Source organism: Phaenicophaeus curvirostris, chromosome 27 (genome assembly GCF_032191515.1).
Source record: "Phaenicophaeus curvirostris isolate KB17595 chromosome 27, BPBGC_Pcur_1.0, whole genome shotgun sequence".
NCBI lineage: Eukaryota > Metazoa > Chordata > Aves > Cuculiformes > Cuculidae > Phaenicophaeus > Phaenicophaeus curvirostris.
In genome coordinates, this window is record NC_091418.1 from 46,250 (window position 1) to 62,304 (window position 16,055).

General features: G+C 45.8%; 2 protein-coding genes across 2 annotated transcripts in view; one reads left to right on the forward strand and one right to left on the reverse strand.

The window, feature by feature from the left end:
- The first annotated feature begins 521 nt into the window (after positions 1–521).
- On the forward strand, positions 522–14,474 carry VDAC3 (voltage dependent anion channel 3). The gene is made up of 9 exons (XM_069877391.1): positions 522–545; positions 5,129–5,200; positions 5,567–5,616; positions 9,408–9,560; positions 10,351–10,403; positions 11,780–12,007; positions 12,731–12,881; positions 13,711–13,768; positions 14,001–14,474. Exons 2-9 carry the CDS (start codon positions 5,134–5,136, stop codon positions 14,090–14,092), a joined length of 852 nt encoding a protein of 283 aa, XP_069733492.1. The 5' UTR covers positions 522–545; positions 5,129–5,133; the 3' UTR covers positions 14,093–14,474.
- Positions 14,475–14,682: 208 nt separating this feature from the next.
- The window catches only part of IKBKB (inhibitor of nuclear factor kappa B kinase subunit beta), a 229,314-nt gene continuing 227,941 nt past the window's right edge, over positions 14,683–16,055 (reverse strand). The window contains exons 21-22 of the mRNA XM_069877376.1: positions 15,832–15,922; positions 14,683–15,291 (exon numbers count right to left, since the gene is read on the reverse strand). Of these exons, the coding sequence (XP_069733477.1) occupies positions 15,223–15,291; positions 15,832–15,922 (160 nt within the window). The 3' untranslated portion in view covers positions 14,683–15,222. The remainder of the gene's footprint in view (positions 15,292–15,831; positions 15,923–16,055) is intronic.

A 16,055-nucleotide genomic window follows, 5' to 3' on the forward strand; every position in this document is an offset into this window, starting at 1 on the left:
GGAACAGGTCCAGAGGAGGCTACAAGGATGATCTGAGGGCTGGAGCACCGCCCGTACCAGGACAGGCTGAGAGAGTGAGGCTTTTTCAGACTGGAGAGGGCTCGGAGAAGACCTTGGAGCGACTTTCCAGTGCTGAAACGGGCTACAGAGGAAGCTGGGGAGGGGCTGTTCACAAAGGCTTGTAGCGATAGGATGAGGGCCAACGGGTATAAACTGCGGAGGGGCAGATTTAGACTGGAAATAAGGAGGAATTTATTCACGCTGAGGGCGGGGACGCACTGGAACGGCCTGCCCAGGGAAGCTGTGGCTGCCCCATCCCTGGGGGCGTCCTAGGCCAGCTCGGCTGGGGCTTGTAGCCCCTGATCCAGCAGGGGGTGGGACTCTGTGGGCTTCGAGCTTCCTCTCACCTCAGACTCTCCGCCCCCCGCGCGCTGCCCCGGGGAGGTGAGGCGGAGGGATCCGCGCGCGGGGAGGGGGCTGCGCGGAGGTTGGCGGGGGACGCGGCGCATGCGCGCTGCGGACGCCGAGGCGGCGGGCGAAGGCAGGTAACGTGGAGCGGGCGGGGGCGTCTCGGGGACACCCCCACCGGCACCGGGCCGGACCAGCCCTCCTTCCCCACGGAGGGGCCTCCCTGAGGGCCCTCGGATGCTCCCGCAGCGCCGCCGGGCCCGGCGCGGAGAAGGCGTTCCGTTAGCCGCAGTGCGCGGCCGTTACCGAGCTGGGGTGGGGGAGGCCTGGCGGCCTTGGCGGCGCCTCCGCGGCCGCGAGAACAAGGCGTAACCCAGGCAGGGCGGCGGCCCCACCGGCTCCGCCGTCATTCCTTTTCCCAGGGCCGCGTCCCTCCGTGCGGGGTCGAGGAAAGACTTGAGGGCGAGGTTATTCTCCCCCTGGTGAGGCCGCACCTCGAATCCTGGGGTCAGTTCTGGGCCCCTCACCACAAGAAGGATGTTGAGGCTCTGGAGCGAGTCCAGAGAAGAGCAACGAAGCTGGTGAAGGGGCTGGAGAACAGGCCTTATGAGGAGCGGCTGAGAGAGCTGGGGGTGTTTAGCCTGGAGAAGAGGAGGCTGAGGGGAGACCTCATTGCTCTCTATAACTACCTGAAAGGAGGTTGTGGAGAGGAGGGAGCTGGGCTCTTCTGCGGAGTACAGAACAAGGGGCAGTGTCCTCAAGCTGCGCCAGAGGAGGGTCAGACTGCACATCAAGAAAAACTTTTTCACAGAAAGGGTCATTGGGCACTGGCAGAGTCTGCGCAGGGAGGTGGCTTAAATGATGAGTAGATGAGGTGCTTAGAGACATGGTTTAGAGGTTGATAGGAATGGTTGGACTCGATGATCCAGGAGGTCTTTTCAACCTTATGATTCTGTGGCAAAGCGTGGAAGCGGTCGGGGTGTGGCAGCTCTTCAGAAACTGCTGTGGGGGGTTGTTACCTAAGCTCTCAGTTTTGTTCGACGGACCATCTCCGTGGAGTTTAAAAATAGTGTAGGCTGATGTCTTCTAAGCACCGAATAGGTCAATCTCAGCTCCTGAAACGTGTTTTGGCTCGCCACTGATCACCACTGATTGTTATCAAACTTCTGATTGAAAATGGCTTATGTGGTTGGTGGCCAGCTACAGATCCATATTTATGGAAGGTTCCGGTCAAGTTTTTAACAGCTGTACTGTTCCCTGAAAGCTAGCTGTGATTAAAGCATTGATTAAAGCTGTGATTAAAGAGCATTTTAAAGGATGTTAGGCAGCTACTGCACGTGTAGAGTATCATGCTAAAATGTCCAAGAATCAGCCTTGCTCCAAAAACTTGAGTTACTAAGCTTTTGAAATCAACAGCTTGAACTATTTTGACAGATCTACTAAAAAAAAGGAAAAACTAACAAAAAAAACCCCCGAAATCACAAACCCAGCCTACCAAGCAAAAAAAACAAACACGAAGCCAAACCCCGAATTTAAAGTATGAGTTGAAACTTCTGAATTGACAGATATGTGTGAAAAAAACATTAAAAAAAAAAGAGATACGTTCTGTTCCATAGCTTTGCTGCTAAAACTACTGTAGTAATTTAAACTCTGAGGTCATAAAAGTGTGCATTCCGTTTCTCTTTCATCAGTTTAATGAATCATTGTATTTTTCTTCCCTCCAAGTTTGACAGGTAAAAAGGCCTGATTACACAGCAATTTTGAGAAGTACCTGCTTTACTCCTAGTTGGCAAATAAGGACCCTGCAGTCATGTCTAGCTGTTCTGGGTGCTCTAAACTCTGGGGGAGAATATCTGACGTTGGAAGGGAGCAGTAAGGATCCTTGAGTCTGTGTATGACAGATGCATAATGCAGAGCATTTGTCTGCTATGGGATGTAAATTGCCAGAGTGCTTCACTTTAGGAAGGAGCTAGCTGTCTGAAAACAGGACTTAATTGCTTGATAAAAATAGTGTGGCATTTGTGACTGAGAGACTGAGGACACAACTAAGCAACTAAAATGGTGGAAGAGAAGTCATGGCTTCAGGGATTTTAAGTGTTTTGCTTAGGTTCTTTCTTTTTAGATGAATGTTTTGTTACGGTATAGGTAACAAACAAGGAATCAGGGATTTCTGGTGTCAGGTGTCACCGAGAGAAGAGTATCAGTAAATGCATCAGCTGTAGGAAGGATTAAGTGGCAGAGAGTTATCTTTAAAATCAAGCCAATGTATTGTGTTTGATAGCTTTTCTTTTGTGGAGTAGATGTGCCTTTGCATTTATGCAAACGTCTAGAGGAGAAGTCTAATTTTCCGCTGGGGAAGAGTTTTCCTACTTCTTTTAATGTGGATTTTCTGATGCAGACTTCTTAACGGTGATTGTCTTGATTTTTGCTCAGCTTGTGGCACCCATTTGTTCAGCCTTTTTGGTTTTCCAGTTTGGTGCAAGTGTTGAACAACTGTTGAACCATCAATGCTGAGTCCTTCTGCAGCCTCTTGAGCTGTTTTGTGTGAGTCTCCTTCCATTCTGGCCCGCAGTTGGGTGTTGTCTATCGCAGCAGGACACATGCGACCCTCCTCAGCTCCAAGGCTCTGTTATTTCCATTAGGAAATGTTTGGAACCACAGTTGAGCAGTACAGCCAAACTAACCCGATCGCCTTCTATGACAAAGTGACTCGGCTGCTGGATGAGGGAAAGGCTGTGGATGTATCTTCCTGGACTTCAGTAAAGCCTTTGACACAGTTTCTCACAGCATTCTGCTTCAGAAACTGTCACCTCTGGCCTGGACAGGCGCACACTCTCCTGGGTGGAAAACTGGTTGGATGGAGGGCCCAGAGAGTGGTGGGAAATGGAGTTAAATCCAGCTGGAGGCCAGTGACAAGTGGGGTTCCCCAGGGCTCAGTGCTGGGTCCAGCCCTGTTCAGTGTCTTTATCAATGACCTGGATGAAGGCATCGAGTGCACCCTCAGCAAGTTTGCGGACGACACTAAGCTGGGTGGGAGTGTCGATCTGCTGGAGGGTCGGGAGGCTCTGCAAAGGGATCTGAACAGGCTGGACCGCTGGGCAGAGTCCAACGGCATGAGGTTTAACAAGGCCAAATGCCGGGTCCTGCACTTGGGGCACAACAACCCTGTGCAGTGCTACTGACTAGGAGAAGTCTGGCTGGAAAGCTGCCTGGAGGAGAAGGACCTGGGGGTGTTGGGTGACAGCGACTGAACGTGAGCCGGCAGTGGCCCAGGTGGCCAAGAAGGCCAATGGCATCTTGGCTTGTATCAGAAACGGCGTGACCAGCAGGTCCAGGGAGGTTCTTCTCCCTCTGGACTCGGCACTGGTGAGACCGCTCCTCGAATCCTGTGTTCAGTTCTGGGCCCCTCACCACAAGAAGGATGTTGAGGCTCTGGAGCGAGTCCAGAGAAGAGCAACGAAGCTGGTGAGGAGGCTGGAGAACAGGCCTTATGAGGAGCGGCTGAGAGAGCTGGGGTTGTTTAGCCTGGAGAAGAGGAGGCTGAGGGGAGACCTCATTGCTCTCTATAACTACCTGAAAGGAGGTTGTGGAGAGGAGGGTGCTGGCCTCTTCTCCCAAGTGACGGGGGACAGGACAAGAGGGAATGGCCTCAAGCTCCGCCAGGGGAGGTTTAGGCTAGACATTAGGGAAAAATTTTTCACGGAAAGGGTCATTGGGTGCTGGAACAGGCTGCCCAGGGAGGTGGTTGATTCACCTTCCCTGGAGGGGTTTAAGGCACGGGTGGACGAGGTGCTGAGGGACATGGTTTAGTGTTTGATAGGAATGGTTGGACTCGATGATCCGGTGGGTCTCTTCCAACCTGATTATTCTATGATTCTATGATTTGTTGGTCCCCTGGCCAAGTGCTTGGGTGATATGGCTGGCAGCTTGTGTTGCTTCGTGTCCCCTTTTGAACTTCTCTAACAAAATTGCTTGAAGTTTTTTCTATCTGTAGTTTGACAGCATAATGTATAAAAGAATCAACAATGAAACTAAAACCAATCACATAAATAAGTACAGCAGATTTTGTGCTTTAAAATGGTGTAACTGCGTGAACACAGCTAAATAAAAGTTTAATCCAAATTAAGTATCAAAATGGCAGTTATTTTTGCACCACCCTAATGGTTTTACCGGTGTGTATACACAGTGCAGAAATAGTCACTGGCAGCTACTGAACAGCATACAGAGATCTCTTTTTATACTTTACAAACGTCTGAAAAACTTTCTAAGAAGTCACAAGCGCACATGGAACTCGGATGTCTTTTCTTTTGTGATTGTTCAGTGCTGATGTGACTTCGGTACTTGGGGTCCCTTTCAGAAGGAGTCATGAAAGCAATGTTTACTCATTATCAGAACAGCAATAAGTCTCCCAAGAGCTCTTCTTTGCAGTGTAAGAATGTGAGGCCTGCATGTGTAATTGAATGTCATACTGTTCCTGGGGTTTAGTGATTCTAAATAATGGATTGGCTTTCATAACCTCTTTGAACTGAAGTTTGTTTGCCTCTGACAAAGAAACAGTGACACAAGGATAATTTTCCTGAATGTTTTTCAAAGGTCTTGCAGTTCCTTATCAGTGAAGTATGCAGAGAGTGCTAGTCGTAGGTATTTCTAAATGCTTTGGATATAACTTAGATTTTATGCTGTTAAACCTGAGATTCTTACCGCCTCCAATGTGTTTCAGATCCAATGGCTGTTCCACCATCATACAGTGATTTGGGAAAGTCTGCCAGGGATGTATTCAACAAGGGATATGGTAAGTAGCATGACTGTTTTGATAACCTGTCATATTTTTTCTAGGTGTCCTGAAAATGACAATAAATACATTAGTGGCCCAGGGATCCCCTAAATAAAGTATAAGAGTAAACTGAAGAAATGGTAACAATATTGATTGGCCCCAGACTGCCAGTAGCTCAGCGGGTGGAGAGACTTGACCATGGGTAACTGTTGGTAACTGTTACGACTATAAATTATGAGACCACCCGCTTTGAATTGTCAAAATGCCCGCAGTCATTCCTCGATATGATCAAAAACTGGCTGTTTCAGGTCAGCGTACCCTATATATTATAGCTATGCCTGTATATTGCGCTGAAACAGATGCTGTATACTCTTTGATTTTCAGGATTTGGAATGGTCAAGTTAGAGCTGAAGACCAAGTCTTCAAGTGGGGTGGTAAGTATTGGGACTTCAACGTGACCATTGCAATGGAAGGACAGATGGTTGATGGCAATAACTTGCTAGAAGGTGTTGCTTCTCTCTTCCAGTTCTCATCTAAAAACCTGCATCTGACTGAGGTCTGTCTCTAGTGATGTGTGGAGCTGACCTAGTGGTGCTTGTTTTCACAAGGCATGCAGGAATTTTCACACATTTTGTGGTAGACATGTGGCTTTCCTCCCTGTTCCAATTGCCACATCCCAAACACAAGGGTTTCTTCACCCCAAATAGCTCCTATTTCTGTTTATGAATGCAATTGAGTTTCTCTGCTGTTGATTTTTATAGAATTTTGAGTCCAGACTGACTATCCAAAATGCCAAAGGGCAAATAAGAGCCACATTTTAACTTTGTTTTCACTCATCTTACAATGCAAGACAATTAAAATTCTGTAGTCTACCTACAGTGCCCTTTATGTAGAATTTGGGAGCATTTTATAGGCATTAATTAAGCCTCAGCACTTCAATTAACTAGAAAATACTATAATCCCTACTTTAATGATGGAGAAGTGGGCTTCCTCATGGTTTCACGGGAGTGAACTTGGTTTCCCTGATCAGGAGTTTTGCTTGTTAAATAATATACTAATGGCTAATTATGCTGTCTTCTGAACGTGAAAACTATATTAAGTTCTAAAATGGGCTTTTCCTTTTCCATGCAACTTTCATGTTGGATGTTAAACCAGCTGGTAAGAACGGTGACTGTTTTGGCATGTTGGTTCTTCATTGTTTTGTATAGCAAGGTTTTCTGTGATGCATACGGCTCATGAAATGTTCCATTGGTTTTAGTGATGTTATCATCCACATCATGAAGTTTGATTGTGTCCATAGCTCTTAATCTGCGGTGTGATCCATATATGTAAAGCCACTTGCAATCTTTGTCCAACAATCCACAACAAGAACACTGTAAAAACAGCAGGAGGGAAAACAAGATATGTAGGATATCAATATCAGTTGTCTTTTGCTTCAGGTTTTGTGTTTCTATTGAGCATTCTGCTGCAACAGAATGGGATTTAATAAAAGGAGGACTAGGGAGACCATACAGTCCCTACTGGACACAGAAGGAACAACAGTGACAGGGGATGAGGAAAAGGCTGAGGTACTTAATGCCTTCTTTGTCTCAGTCTTTAGTTGTAAGGAGGGTCGTTCCGTCTGTGTACAAACCCAGGAGCTAGAGGAGCATAATGAGGCTCCTGTGATCCAAGAGGAGGTGGTCAGAGCCTTGCTAGCCCAACTAGACAGTCACAAATCTATGGGGCCGGATGGGATTCACCCTAGGGTATTGAAGGAGCTGGCGGATGTGCTGGCCAAACCCCTTTCCATCATCTTCCAACAGTCCTGGAAGACTGGGGAAGTCCCACTGGACTGGAGGCTGATGTTGTGCCTATCTACAAGAAGGGTCGCAGAGAGGACCCAGGAAACTACAGGCCTGTCAGTCTGACCTCAGTGCCAGGGAAAGTCATGGAGCAGGTGATCTTGAGTGCTATCATGAAGCACATGCAAGAGAACCGGGTGATCAGGCCCAGTCAACACGGGTTCACAAAAGGCAGGTCTTGCCAAACCAACCTGATCGCCTTCTATGACAAAGTGACTCGGCTGCTGGATGAGGGAAAGGCTGTGGATGTGGTCTTCCTGGACTTCAGTAAAGCCTTTGACACAGTTTCTCACAGCATTCTGCTTGAGAAACTGTCAGGCTCTGGCCTGGACAGGCGCACACTCTCCTGGGTGGAAAACTGGTTGGCTGGAGGGCCCAGAGAGTGGTGGGAAATGGTGTGAAATCCAGCTGGAGGCCAGTGACAAGTGGGGTTGCCCAGGGCTCAGTGCTGGGTCCAGCCCTGTTCAATGTCTTTATCAATGACCTGGATGAAGGCATCGAGTGCACCCTCCGCAAGTTTGCGGACGACACTAAGCTGGGTGGGAGTGTCGATCTGCTGGAGGGTCGGGAGGCTCTGCAAAGGGATCTGAACAGGCTGGACCGCTGGGCTGAGTCCAATGGAATGAGGTTTAACAAGGCCAAATGCCGGGTCCTGCACTTGGGACACAACAACCCTGTGCAGTGCTACTGACTAGGAGAAGTCTGGCTGGAAAGCTGCCTGGAGGAGAAGGACCTGGGGGTGTTGGTTGACAGCCGACTGAATATGAGCCAGCAGTGTGCCCAGGTGGCCAAGAAGGCCAATGGCATCTTGGCTTGTATCAGAAACGGCGTGACCAGCAGGTCCAGGGAGGTTCTTCTCCCTCTGTACTCGGCACTGGTGAGACCGCTCCTCGAATCCTGTGTTCAGTTCTGGGCCCCTCACCACAAGAAGGATGTTGAGGCTCTGGAGCAAGTCCAGAGAAGAGCAACGAAGCTGGTGAGGGGGCTGGAGAACAGGCCTTATGAGGAGCGGCTGAGAGAGCTGGGGTTGTTTAGCCTGGAGAAGAGGAGGCTGAGGGGAGACCTCATTGCTCTCTATAACTACCTGAAAGGAGGTTGTGGAGAGGAGGGTGCTGGCCTCTTCTCCCAAGTGATGGGGGACAGGACAAGAGGGAATGGCCTCAAGCTCCGCCAGGGGAGGTTTAGGCTAGACATTAGGAAAAAATTTTTCACGGAAAGGGTCATTGGGCACTGGAACAGGCTGCCCAGGGAGGTGGTTGATTCACCTTCCCTGGAGGTGTTTAAGGCACGGGTGGACGGGGTGCTGAGGGACATGGTTTAGTGTTTGATAGGAATGGTTGGACTCAATGATCCGGTGGGTCTCTTCCAACCTGGTTATTCTATGATTCTATGATTTGGGGGATGGAGATGAGGTTAGGGACCAAGGGCGAAATCTAATTTGTACTTGGATGGTAACAGTACCTCTGATAGTTCTGATACAGAAATGTTTTGGGTGTTTTTCCTGTGGACTTAGAAAACAATAGTGGTGGTGTCTATTAGTTGTAATTGTTTCATAGATTGCAAGTGGTTTGACCTAGTAAGAGCGTGGCATTCACAGAATCACAGAATCACAGAATAACCAGGTTGGAAGAGACCCACCGGATCATCGAGTCCAACCGTTCCCATCAAACACTAAAGGTTCCTGAAGGTGCCAAGCACTGTAAGGTAGGAGGTCAATGAGAAGCTGAGCTTGACTGCTGATTCAGACTGGAGTGTGACATGGAGCCAGCACGAGTTTGATTTTCAGCTACAAAAACCTCAGTGCTTCTACAGGAGATGGTTTGGTAAGATGTCTCTAGTTTAGGCAGTTGCAGACTGGTGGCAGCACATGCAGAGGAGATGGTGAGGAAGAATCCAAGGATACAAGCAGGTTTGTGTCCCAAGCGAGTATCATTTTGTGTCTGGGTATGGTACTGAGCAAGTTGTGGAAAGATGAGTCTCCACTTTGGAGCAGAAAGTGGTGGTTTTGGTGTGGAGAAGGTTGCTGGATATAAGTTAGGAAAAAGGCGTGGTAAAGCTGGGAGGAGCAGGTAATCAAATAGTGATACAGGTAAAAGGTAAGTAAAGATGGCAGGTCTCCATGTAATAGTGCTTTTCCCAAATGAATTAAGCTCCAGGGATCTGTCAGCACACCTTGATAAAAGAAATACCCAGAACCATGATGCCAAAAGAAGTAGTGTTTTGTGGTGCAAAAATAATTATTTTTGTGGGGATAGGGAAGCAGAAGAGGATTTTGAGGGTTCTATCGAAAGGACTGAGGGTAGCAAATGGCACTTGGCAAGTCGGAAAACTGAATGTAATTAAATATCAGAGTGCTGAAACTCATATTATGCTCTTGGCAGGAATTCACTGCAACTGGTTCTTCCAGCACAGACACAGGCAAGGCTTCAGGCGGTCTAGAGACCAAATATAAGGTCAAAGACTATGGACTTACATTAACCCAGAAGTGGAACACAGACAACATGTTGGGAACAGAGGTTTCCATGGAGGATCAGGTAAGAGGAAGTAGATACCCTGGAAGTGTTTCGGCAGCTGGTTTGAGAAAGTATTGAGTCGAGCAGACACGTTGAAGAGTGGTAGTTGCACAAAACTAGCTGGAGTACCAAAAAGAAAGAAGTTAGGTATATTTGCAGAACACAGGGACTGAGAGAGAGCATCGTGAGTTTTGGGGTGTGGGGTGTAGGCATTCACTCAGCAAGGTGCTGCTCCGTAGCGATCCGAAAGTGCAGAGTTACTGCAGTTACGGACATGCAAAATTAGCTGACTGGTTGAAAGATTATCACTATTATCACTATTATCCAGTCCAAATGGGAGTTTTTGTTTAAAGATGCATGTAGATGCTATGTAGAACTGTCACTCCTGCAGTCATGCAGGGAAAACAGAAGAGGGGTCTGGTAGTTCTGAATGCTTCAGTATGTAAAGACTTACATTTGTCTGCCTTATGATTGAATAAATTTTGTAAGGTTGAAGAGAAAGATCAGTGTTTGCAGCTTGGCACTGCTTACACAAAGCAGTTTCTCCATTTTTTTTGACAACACTAGATTTGAAATCTTCCTGTAATAATGCATCTACAAAGCGTGTGCTATTATAGGGCCTCACTGGGGGGAGAAAAAGTCTCGATTTTAATCTCTCATTGTAGAGCGTCTTCAGATTCTGTTGTAAAATGTGGGAGATGTTATGGTCGTGTTTTCTCTTCTCTTTAGACAGGGAGTAGAGCTGTAGTAGCGAAATATAACAAATTGTGTTTCAGCAGTTCTGAGCAGCGATCTCTCTTTTTCTTTGCAGTTGGCTGAAGGACTGAAGGTGGCTCTTGAGACTATATTTGTACCAAACACAGGGTAAATATCGTCTGTTAGCTTTATCTAAGGAGTGCTAGAATTTCCCATAGCTTTGAGTTAGAAATGCTTATTCTGGTCATTGTGTAAAATGCTCAAAATTTGTTGTAGGATATTCTACAGGCACTGTGAAATATTTTGAAGGCAATGGATAATACTGGGCTCACAAAGACAAGGTCTGCTAAAATGATTCTTCAGCTTTATGGCCTTTGGCAAATTTGTGTTTTTGCAGTAGGTATTGCAGTTTCATAATGCTCTCTTTAAACAGCAAGGTCTTACGTGGACCACTTAACTCGTACCATCTTTGCAGTGGTGTTTACAGGCCTCCTGCTGTAAATTCAGAGCCTTAACAACACAAAGCAAAGTTATTTTTCTCCTGATATTTTGGGGCAGATGTCTATGCATAGGTGAGTGAGAACGTAGAACCACCTAGGTATTGCAATAGGCAGTGGAATAGCACTTTTCTGTCTTTCTCAGGTACCGCGTATTTATTTTTGATAGGCAGCAGAGCAAAGGAGGAGTGATTATGTCTGGATAATGCACAAAGCTGGAGACTGTTTTGTACATAATTACTGGCATTTCTTTATTGTTGGGGAGACCCTGTTAGAAAAATCAGAGTTTGAAATACTACTTGGATATAGGGAAGCAGAAACTAAGTCAAAACTGCGACCTCTGGCCTGGCTTCAAGTGACAGGCAACATGGTGTTGCTGCGTCTCCAGTGGCAGAGAAATCAGGTAGGGGGTAAGATTAAGGAGGTGATGAAATTTTGTCTCAGTTATGTTGAGTTTGAACTGATAGCAGAATAAGCACAAAGATGCACTGGAGAGAGGAAGTCGCTTCTCCAGAGGGACAGCAAAAGGCTGCCGAAATGGATGATGTCTGGAGGATAGGAAATAAGTTTTTAATAGAGGAGACTGGTATCCAGCAGTGAAGAGGGAAGGAAAGCAAGCATTGCACATGAAGGAATGGTGGAGAGAACTGAGCAGACGAAAAGTCATGGAAGGACAGAAAGGCCAGCTAACAGTGTGGGATGTTGTGGGTGCTCCTGAAAGGAACTGGTGATGCCATAATGCATTGCACTCACTTGTGGAGGACAAGATTTGAAACCTGATGGTTCTCAGAGCATTAAGCACTTCTGGCTTTTGCTTCTTGAGAATTTTAAGGAGTTAGAGATGGAAGCAAAAGCGGCACCATGTAAATATACATAATACCAATATTACTCTTATCCTATGCTCTCTTCAGCACCTGTTGCTGTTAAGTTTTGAGTAGGCACTACAGTCATTTAATTAATTGGCCTTAAGGGACATACGTACATATATAAAACTACATATAACACATACTCATATACCACCAGGGATAAAATGTCGTGTTTCTGCAGGAAGAAGAGTGGAAAGTTGAAGACCTCCTATAAAAGAAAATATGTAAATCTAGGCTGCAATGTAGACATCGACCTCTCAGGACCGACCATCTACGGCTGGACAGTGCTGGGCTACGGAGGTTGGCTTGCTGGCTACCAGATGGCTTTTGATACAGCCAAGTCTAAGCTTTCGCAAAATAACTTTGCCTTGGGATACAAGGCAGGGGACTTTCAGCTTCACACTAATGTGTAAGTATTATCTGAGCCTCAAAAAACATTATAAGAGCCAAACTAGATGAACAGTGAGCATTAGCAGAGACGAAAGGTGGGTGGCTGGGAGGGGATGCAGATATTTTTCAAAATATTGTATATTTGGTGTTTTCACCTTCCAAATTAATTTGAGATTAAAATCTGTGAACTTCTGGCTCAGAAATACCTGAGGCAGAAGAGAGTTGTGTGTGTTGCATTGTGCTTGTTGACTGTTTCTAGCTGCCAGCGCAGCTCTGTTCTTGGCATTCAGATGCTCTGAGAGTCTTTGAGGATGGTGTATTTAAACATGTGCAATGCAGTAACAGTGCTTTCAGTCTCATCGGTCCCATAACTGACTGAAATCTCCTGGATTTGTCCCTTTAAGCAGATTTTCTTAACTTAAGCAAACAAGTTATCCGGGTTCTTTTTTTTTTTCTTTTTTTGGTCAGAACTTCAAACCGTAGATCTCAGCTGTTGGAAAAAACAAGTAAAATCTACAAGTAAAACCTACGTTTTGGATAGGAAAAAAAAAAAAACAAAACCAAAAACTGAGCAGGAGTCAGCTAGGTCCAGGTAGGAGGTAAATGAGCTTGGGTCCAGGGAAGTATCAGAGCTTTTGGTTAATTTTAAGAGGTACTGATCAAATGATTGTGGGGAAGGGTTAATCTAAAGAGTTAGTGTTGCATTTACTAAACGTGGGACACTTGCATCTATTACAAACAGGAATGATGGCACTGAGTTTGGTGGGTCCATTTATCAGAAGGTTAATGATAAGGTTGAGACATCAGTCAATCTCGCATGGACAGCTGGCAGCAACAATACGCGTTTTGGTATTGCTACCAAGTACCAAATGGATGAGAAGACTTCTATTGTGGTAAGAATTTTGTTACAGGAACAAGTATTTCAAGCTCCCTTAAATACCGAAAATCTGTGGTATGAAGGTAGTTGCTTTAAATAGTTCTTGAGGTGGCACCCCGTGCCTTCTGCTGTGGTTCAGACTTAATGGGGACCTCGCAGGCCTATTTGTGACACGATGAAAACAATTCTAAAGCACTGTTTTGTTCATGGTGAAACGGACTGTAGGCTGATGAGTGGTCAAGTTCAACTAGTGAGAGAAATTCAGGAGACAAAAGCATCCCCAGGGAAGTGACAATGGATAAAAGTAACTGTATGTAGGTTCTAATGCTAAGAAGTGAAATAGCAAGTGTGTGCTATGCTTCAAAACAAGAACTGGTTCTAGGACAATTCAGCCAAAATTAAAGATGGGAAATACAGCTGTAAACAGCACAGAACTTGGTAATGCAAAAATGGGTTTACATATTGATTGCTCATTAACAAAACCCATTTTTAACAGGGCTCTGTGAATAAGCCCAACCTCACTGGCTACCGAGGACTGTAGTAACTGGCCTTTTAGAGGATATAGAGAGACCATACTGTGGCAGTGGCAGACATGGTGGTTTTATGTAGTCACACTGGGTCACAGTTTGAGGGAACAATTGGAACTGTTACATGAGTCTGTTACAGCTTAAGCTGGAAACTTGAGGAGAAAAGGGGAAGTTTTAAATACATCTCTTAGCTACTGGTAGACTATCCTGTAGTAGAGATTTAATACACGAACAACCACCCTGTCAGAGCACTGGGACAATTCCATCTGAGCATTTGTAAACAGCGTATAAATACTGTGGTTTCTCTTTTTCCTGTAGGCTAAAGTGAATAATGCCAGCCTGATTGGAATTGGTTACACTCATGCCCTGCGACCTGGTACGTAAGTCCAACCAACAGCAGCAAACAGTGTTTGTTAGTTGGACACTGTGGGTTATTTTACTGTCACTAGAGGTAACGCTGGCAAGAAATTTTACCCATCTTTTATGAACCCACATAGCTCCAAACGTTCCTATAGCAACTAAGACAGATCAGTAAGGGGCTCAAGTTGTGAGGGAGGGCACTGTAGAGGGGACCCATGTATGACGAAGCTCATTGCTTGCTTTCCTAGGGGTAAAGCTGACCCTCTCAGGCTTGATTGATGGCAAGAACTTCAGTGCTGGAGGTCACAAAGTTGGGCTGGGATTTGAGCTGGAAGCTTAATGCAGCTTTCAGTACGACAGGTGAAGGAAAAGCATACCCAGTGTGTTTTGGCCTTACTGTTACTCTGAAATTTAAAGAAGTGTGAACTTTCTACTCTTCCAAAGAATCATTTAAACCCAACGCTGAAGTCCAGAGAGTGCCAGAACGTCAACAGAAGATAGTTGAAGGCATGCATTGAAGTTGTGATGTTTGTGCCACATTTCACTTTAGTTTCCTATATTTTAAATCTGTTCCTAAAAGAGAAGAAAATCCCTCCTTTCCCCTGTATTGTACTGGATCCTGCATGTCCTGTACTTCACCTTTTATCAAAGGTGGCATCTCTGCTGTAGTGGAAATCTGGGTTTACATCAGAATGAAATAAATTAGTCAGAGTTGGAACAATGTTGGTGGGTCTGGTCTCTCAGTACGGTTCAGAAAGGTTCTGCTCCATGCAGCTGTGCTTTTGCTTTGGTGACACGGGAAGAATGGTTTAACAGATAACCTGAAAATGCTTTGTTAAACTACACATGTACACCGAGGGTTTCCTTTTCTGCGGTCTCTATGATAACATCCTGGCACCTCTCCCATTTGAGACCTGCACAGTGAAAAGCAGCTTTTTCATTATAATGTTATTGAGGGTATCAAACGGAGCAAACCAAAAGTTTACATGGTTTAGATAATTTCGTTCCCGTATAGGAAACAAGTTAGGTAAGTACAACCGTTACACGTAAGGAAAAAAGTGCAAATGAGCAAATGTAAGAAATGAAGTTCACAGTTCAAGTATATTAGGAAGGTGACATCTACCAGTGACTGTACAAGCTGATTGCAGGTGGTGTCCATTGTTCATTAGAAAGCCTAAAAGGCAGCAAAACAACATGTGATGCCGAAGGGGAGAGACACCCAGACAGAGTAAGAATATCTGCTGTCTTAAGGCACAATTAAGAATTTTTCCCCAAGCAGTTAGAACAGGCATTTCCTATGGTTTCTTTGTGGAAAAAAGCATCCAAGAGGTGGAGGGTAAAAGCTGGGCCACGCGTATCACAAGCGATAGGTGACAGCAGAAGGAGGCACTTGAACTTTCCCTCTCAGAGGCAGCACTTTTCACAGTTGGCTTCCTGAACCAGCAATCTTCAGAGGCAACCAAAGGGATTCTACATCTGGGTTTGCTCTGGACCGTTTAGTTCTTCTGTGTGAAGCTGCAGCCAGCTCCAATCTAGAGCCTAAGGAATAAACAGAACTGTGGGTCAGCACTTTCTTAAGGTTGAGTTACACTTTATTCCTCCAGAATAAAGAGGAAACAAAAGATTTAAAGATTTTACTGTGAACAAGTTGGTCAATAAGGTTTTGTGAAAAACATGAGACTGCTGTAAAATAACCTCTTAAAGCTACTTTTCTCTGATATTTTACATTCTTTTCAACATTCTGCATTGTTAAATAAGCATCCCTGCCCACCAGTGTGTCGCCACAAGACCATCCCAAAGTCCGTGTGCAATTCTGCAGTATTTCTGTCCAACAGACCAGCACCTTCCCCCACCCATTATTGCTTGGTGCAATTTCAGTCCCCAGCATGTGGCTCCTGCCCTCAGCAAGCAGGGAGCAGTTCGGGCAGGGGCGTGGGTGCCTCCCACAACTCCTACTCTCTCTTTGTCCAAAAGGAATGTTCCATTTTCTGTTTGCTGCGGTTGGCAAAGTTACACGAGCAGAAGTTTGAAGCCAAGAGCTTCCCCCCTCTCTTTACAGAAGAATATCAGATATGTTACCATGAAGCTCTGCTCCTGATCCTTCATTGTGTCACGCATCACATTTTCTAGTTGGCTACAGAGTTTCTGTGATTCCAGCAGCAGCTCCTCACTGAAAGGGACAATTATTACACCATTATTTTCCATGGCAGTTCTGTTTAAAGAGGTGCTGCCCTCTGCCTCTAGGATATATTTGTGGCAGGTGGTGCTACAGAGCACTGGAGAACATTAACCTTTACCAGTCA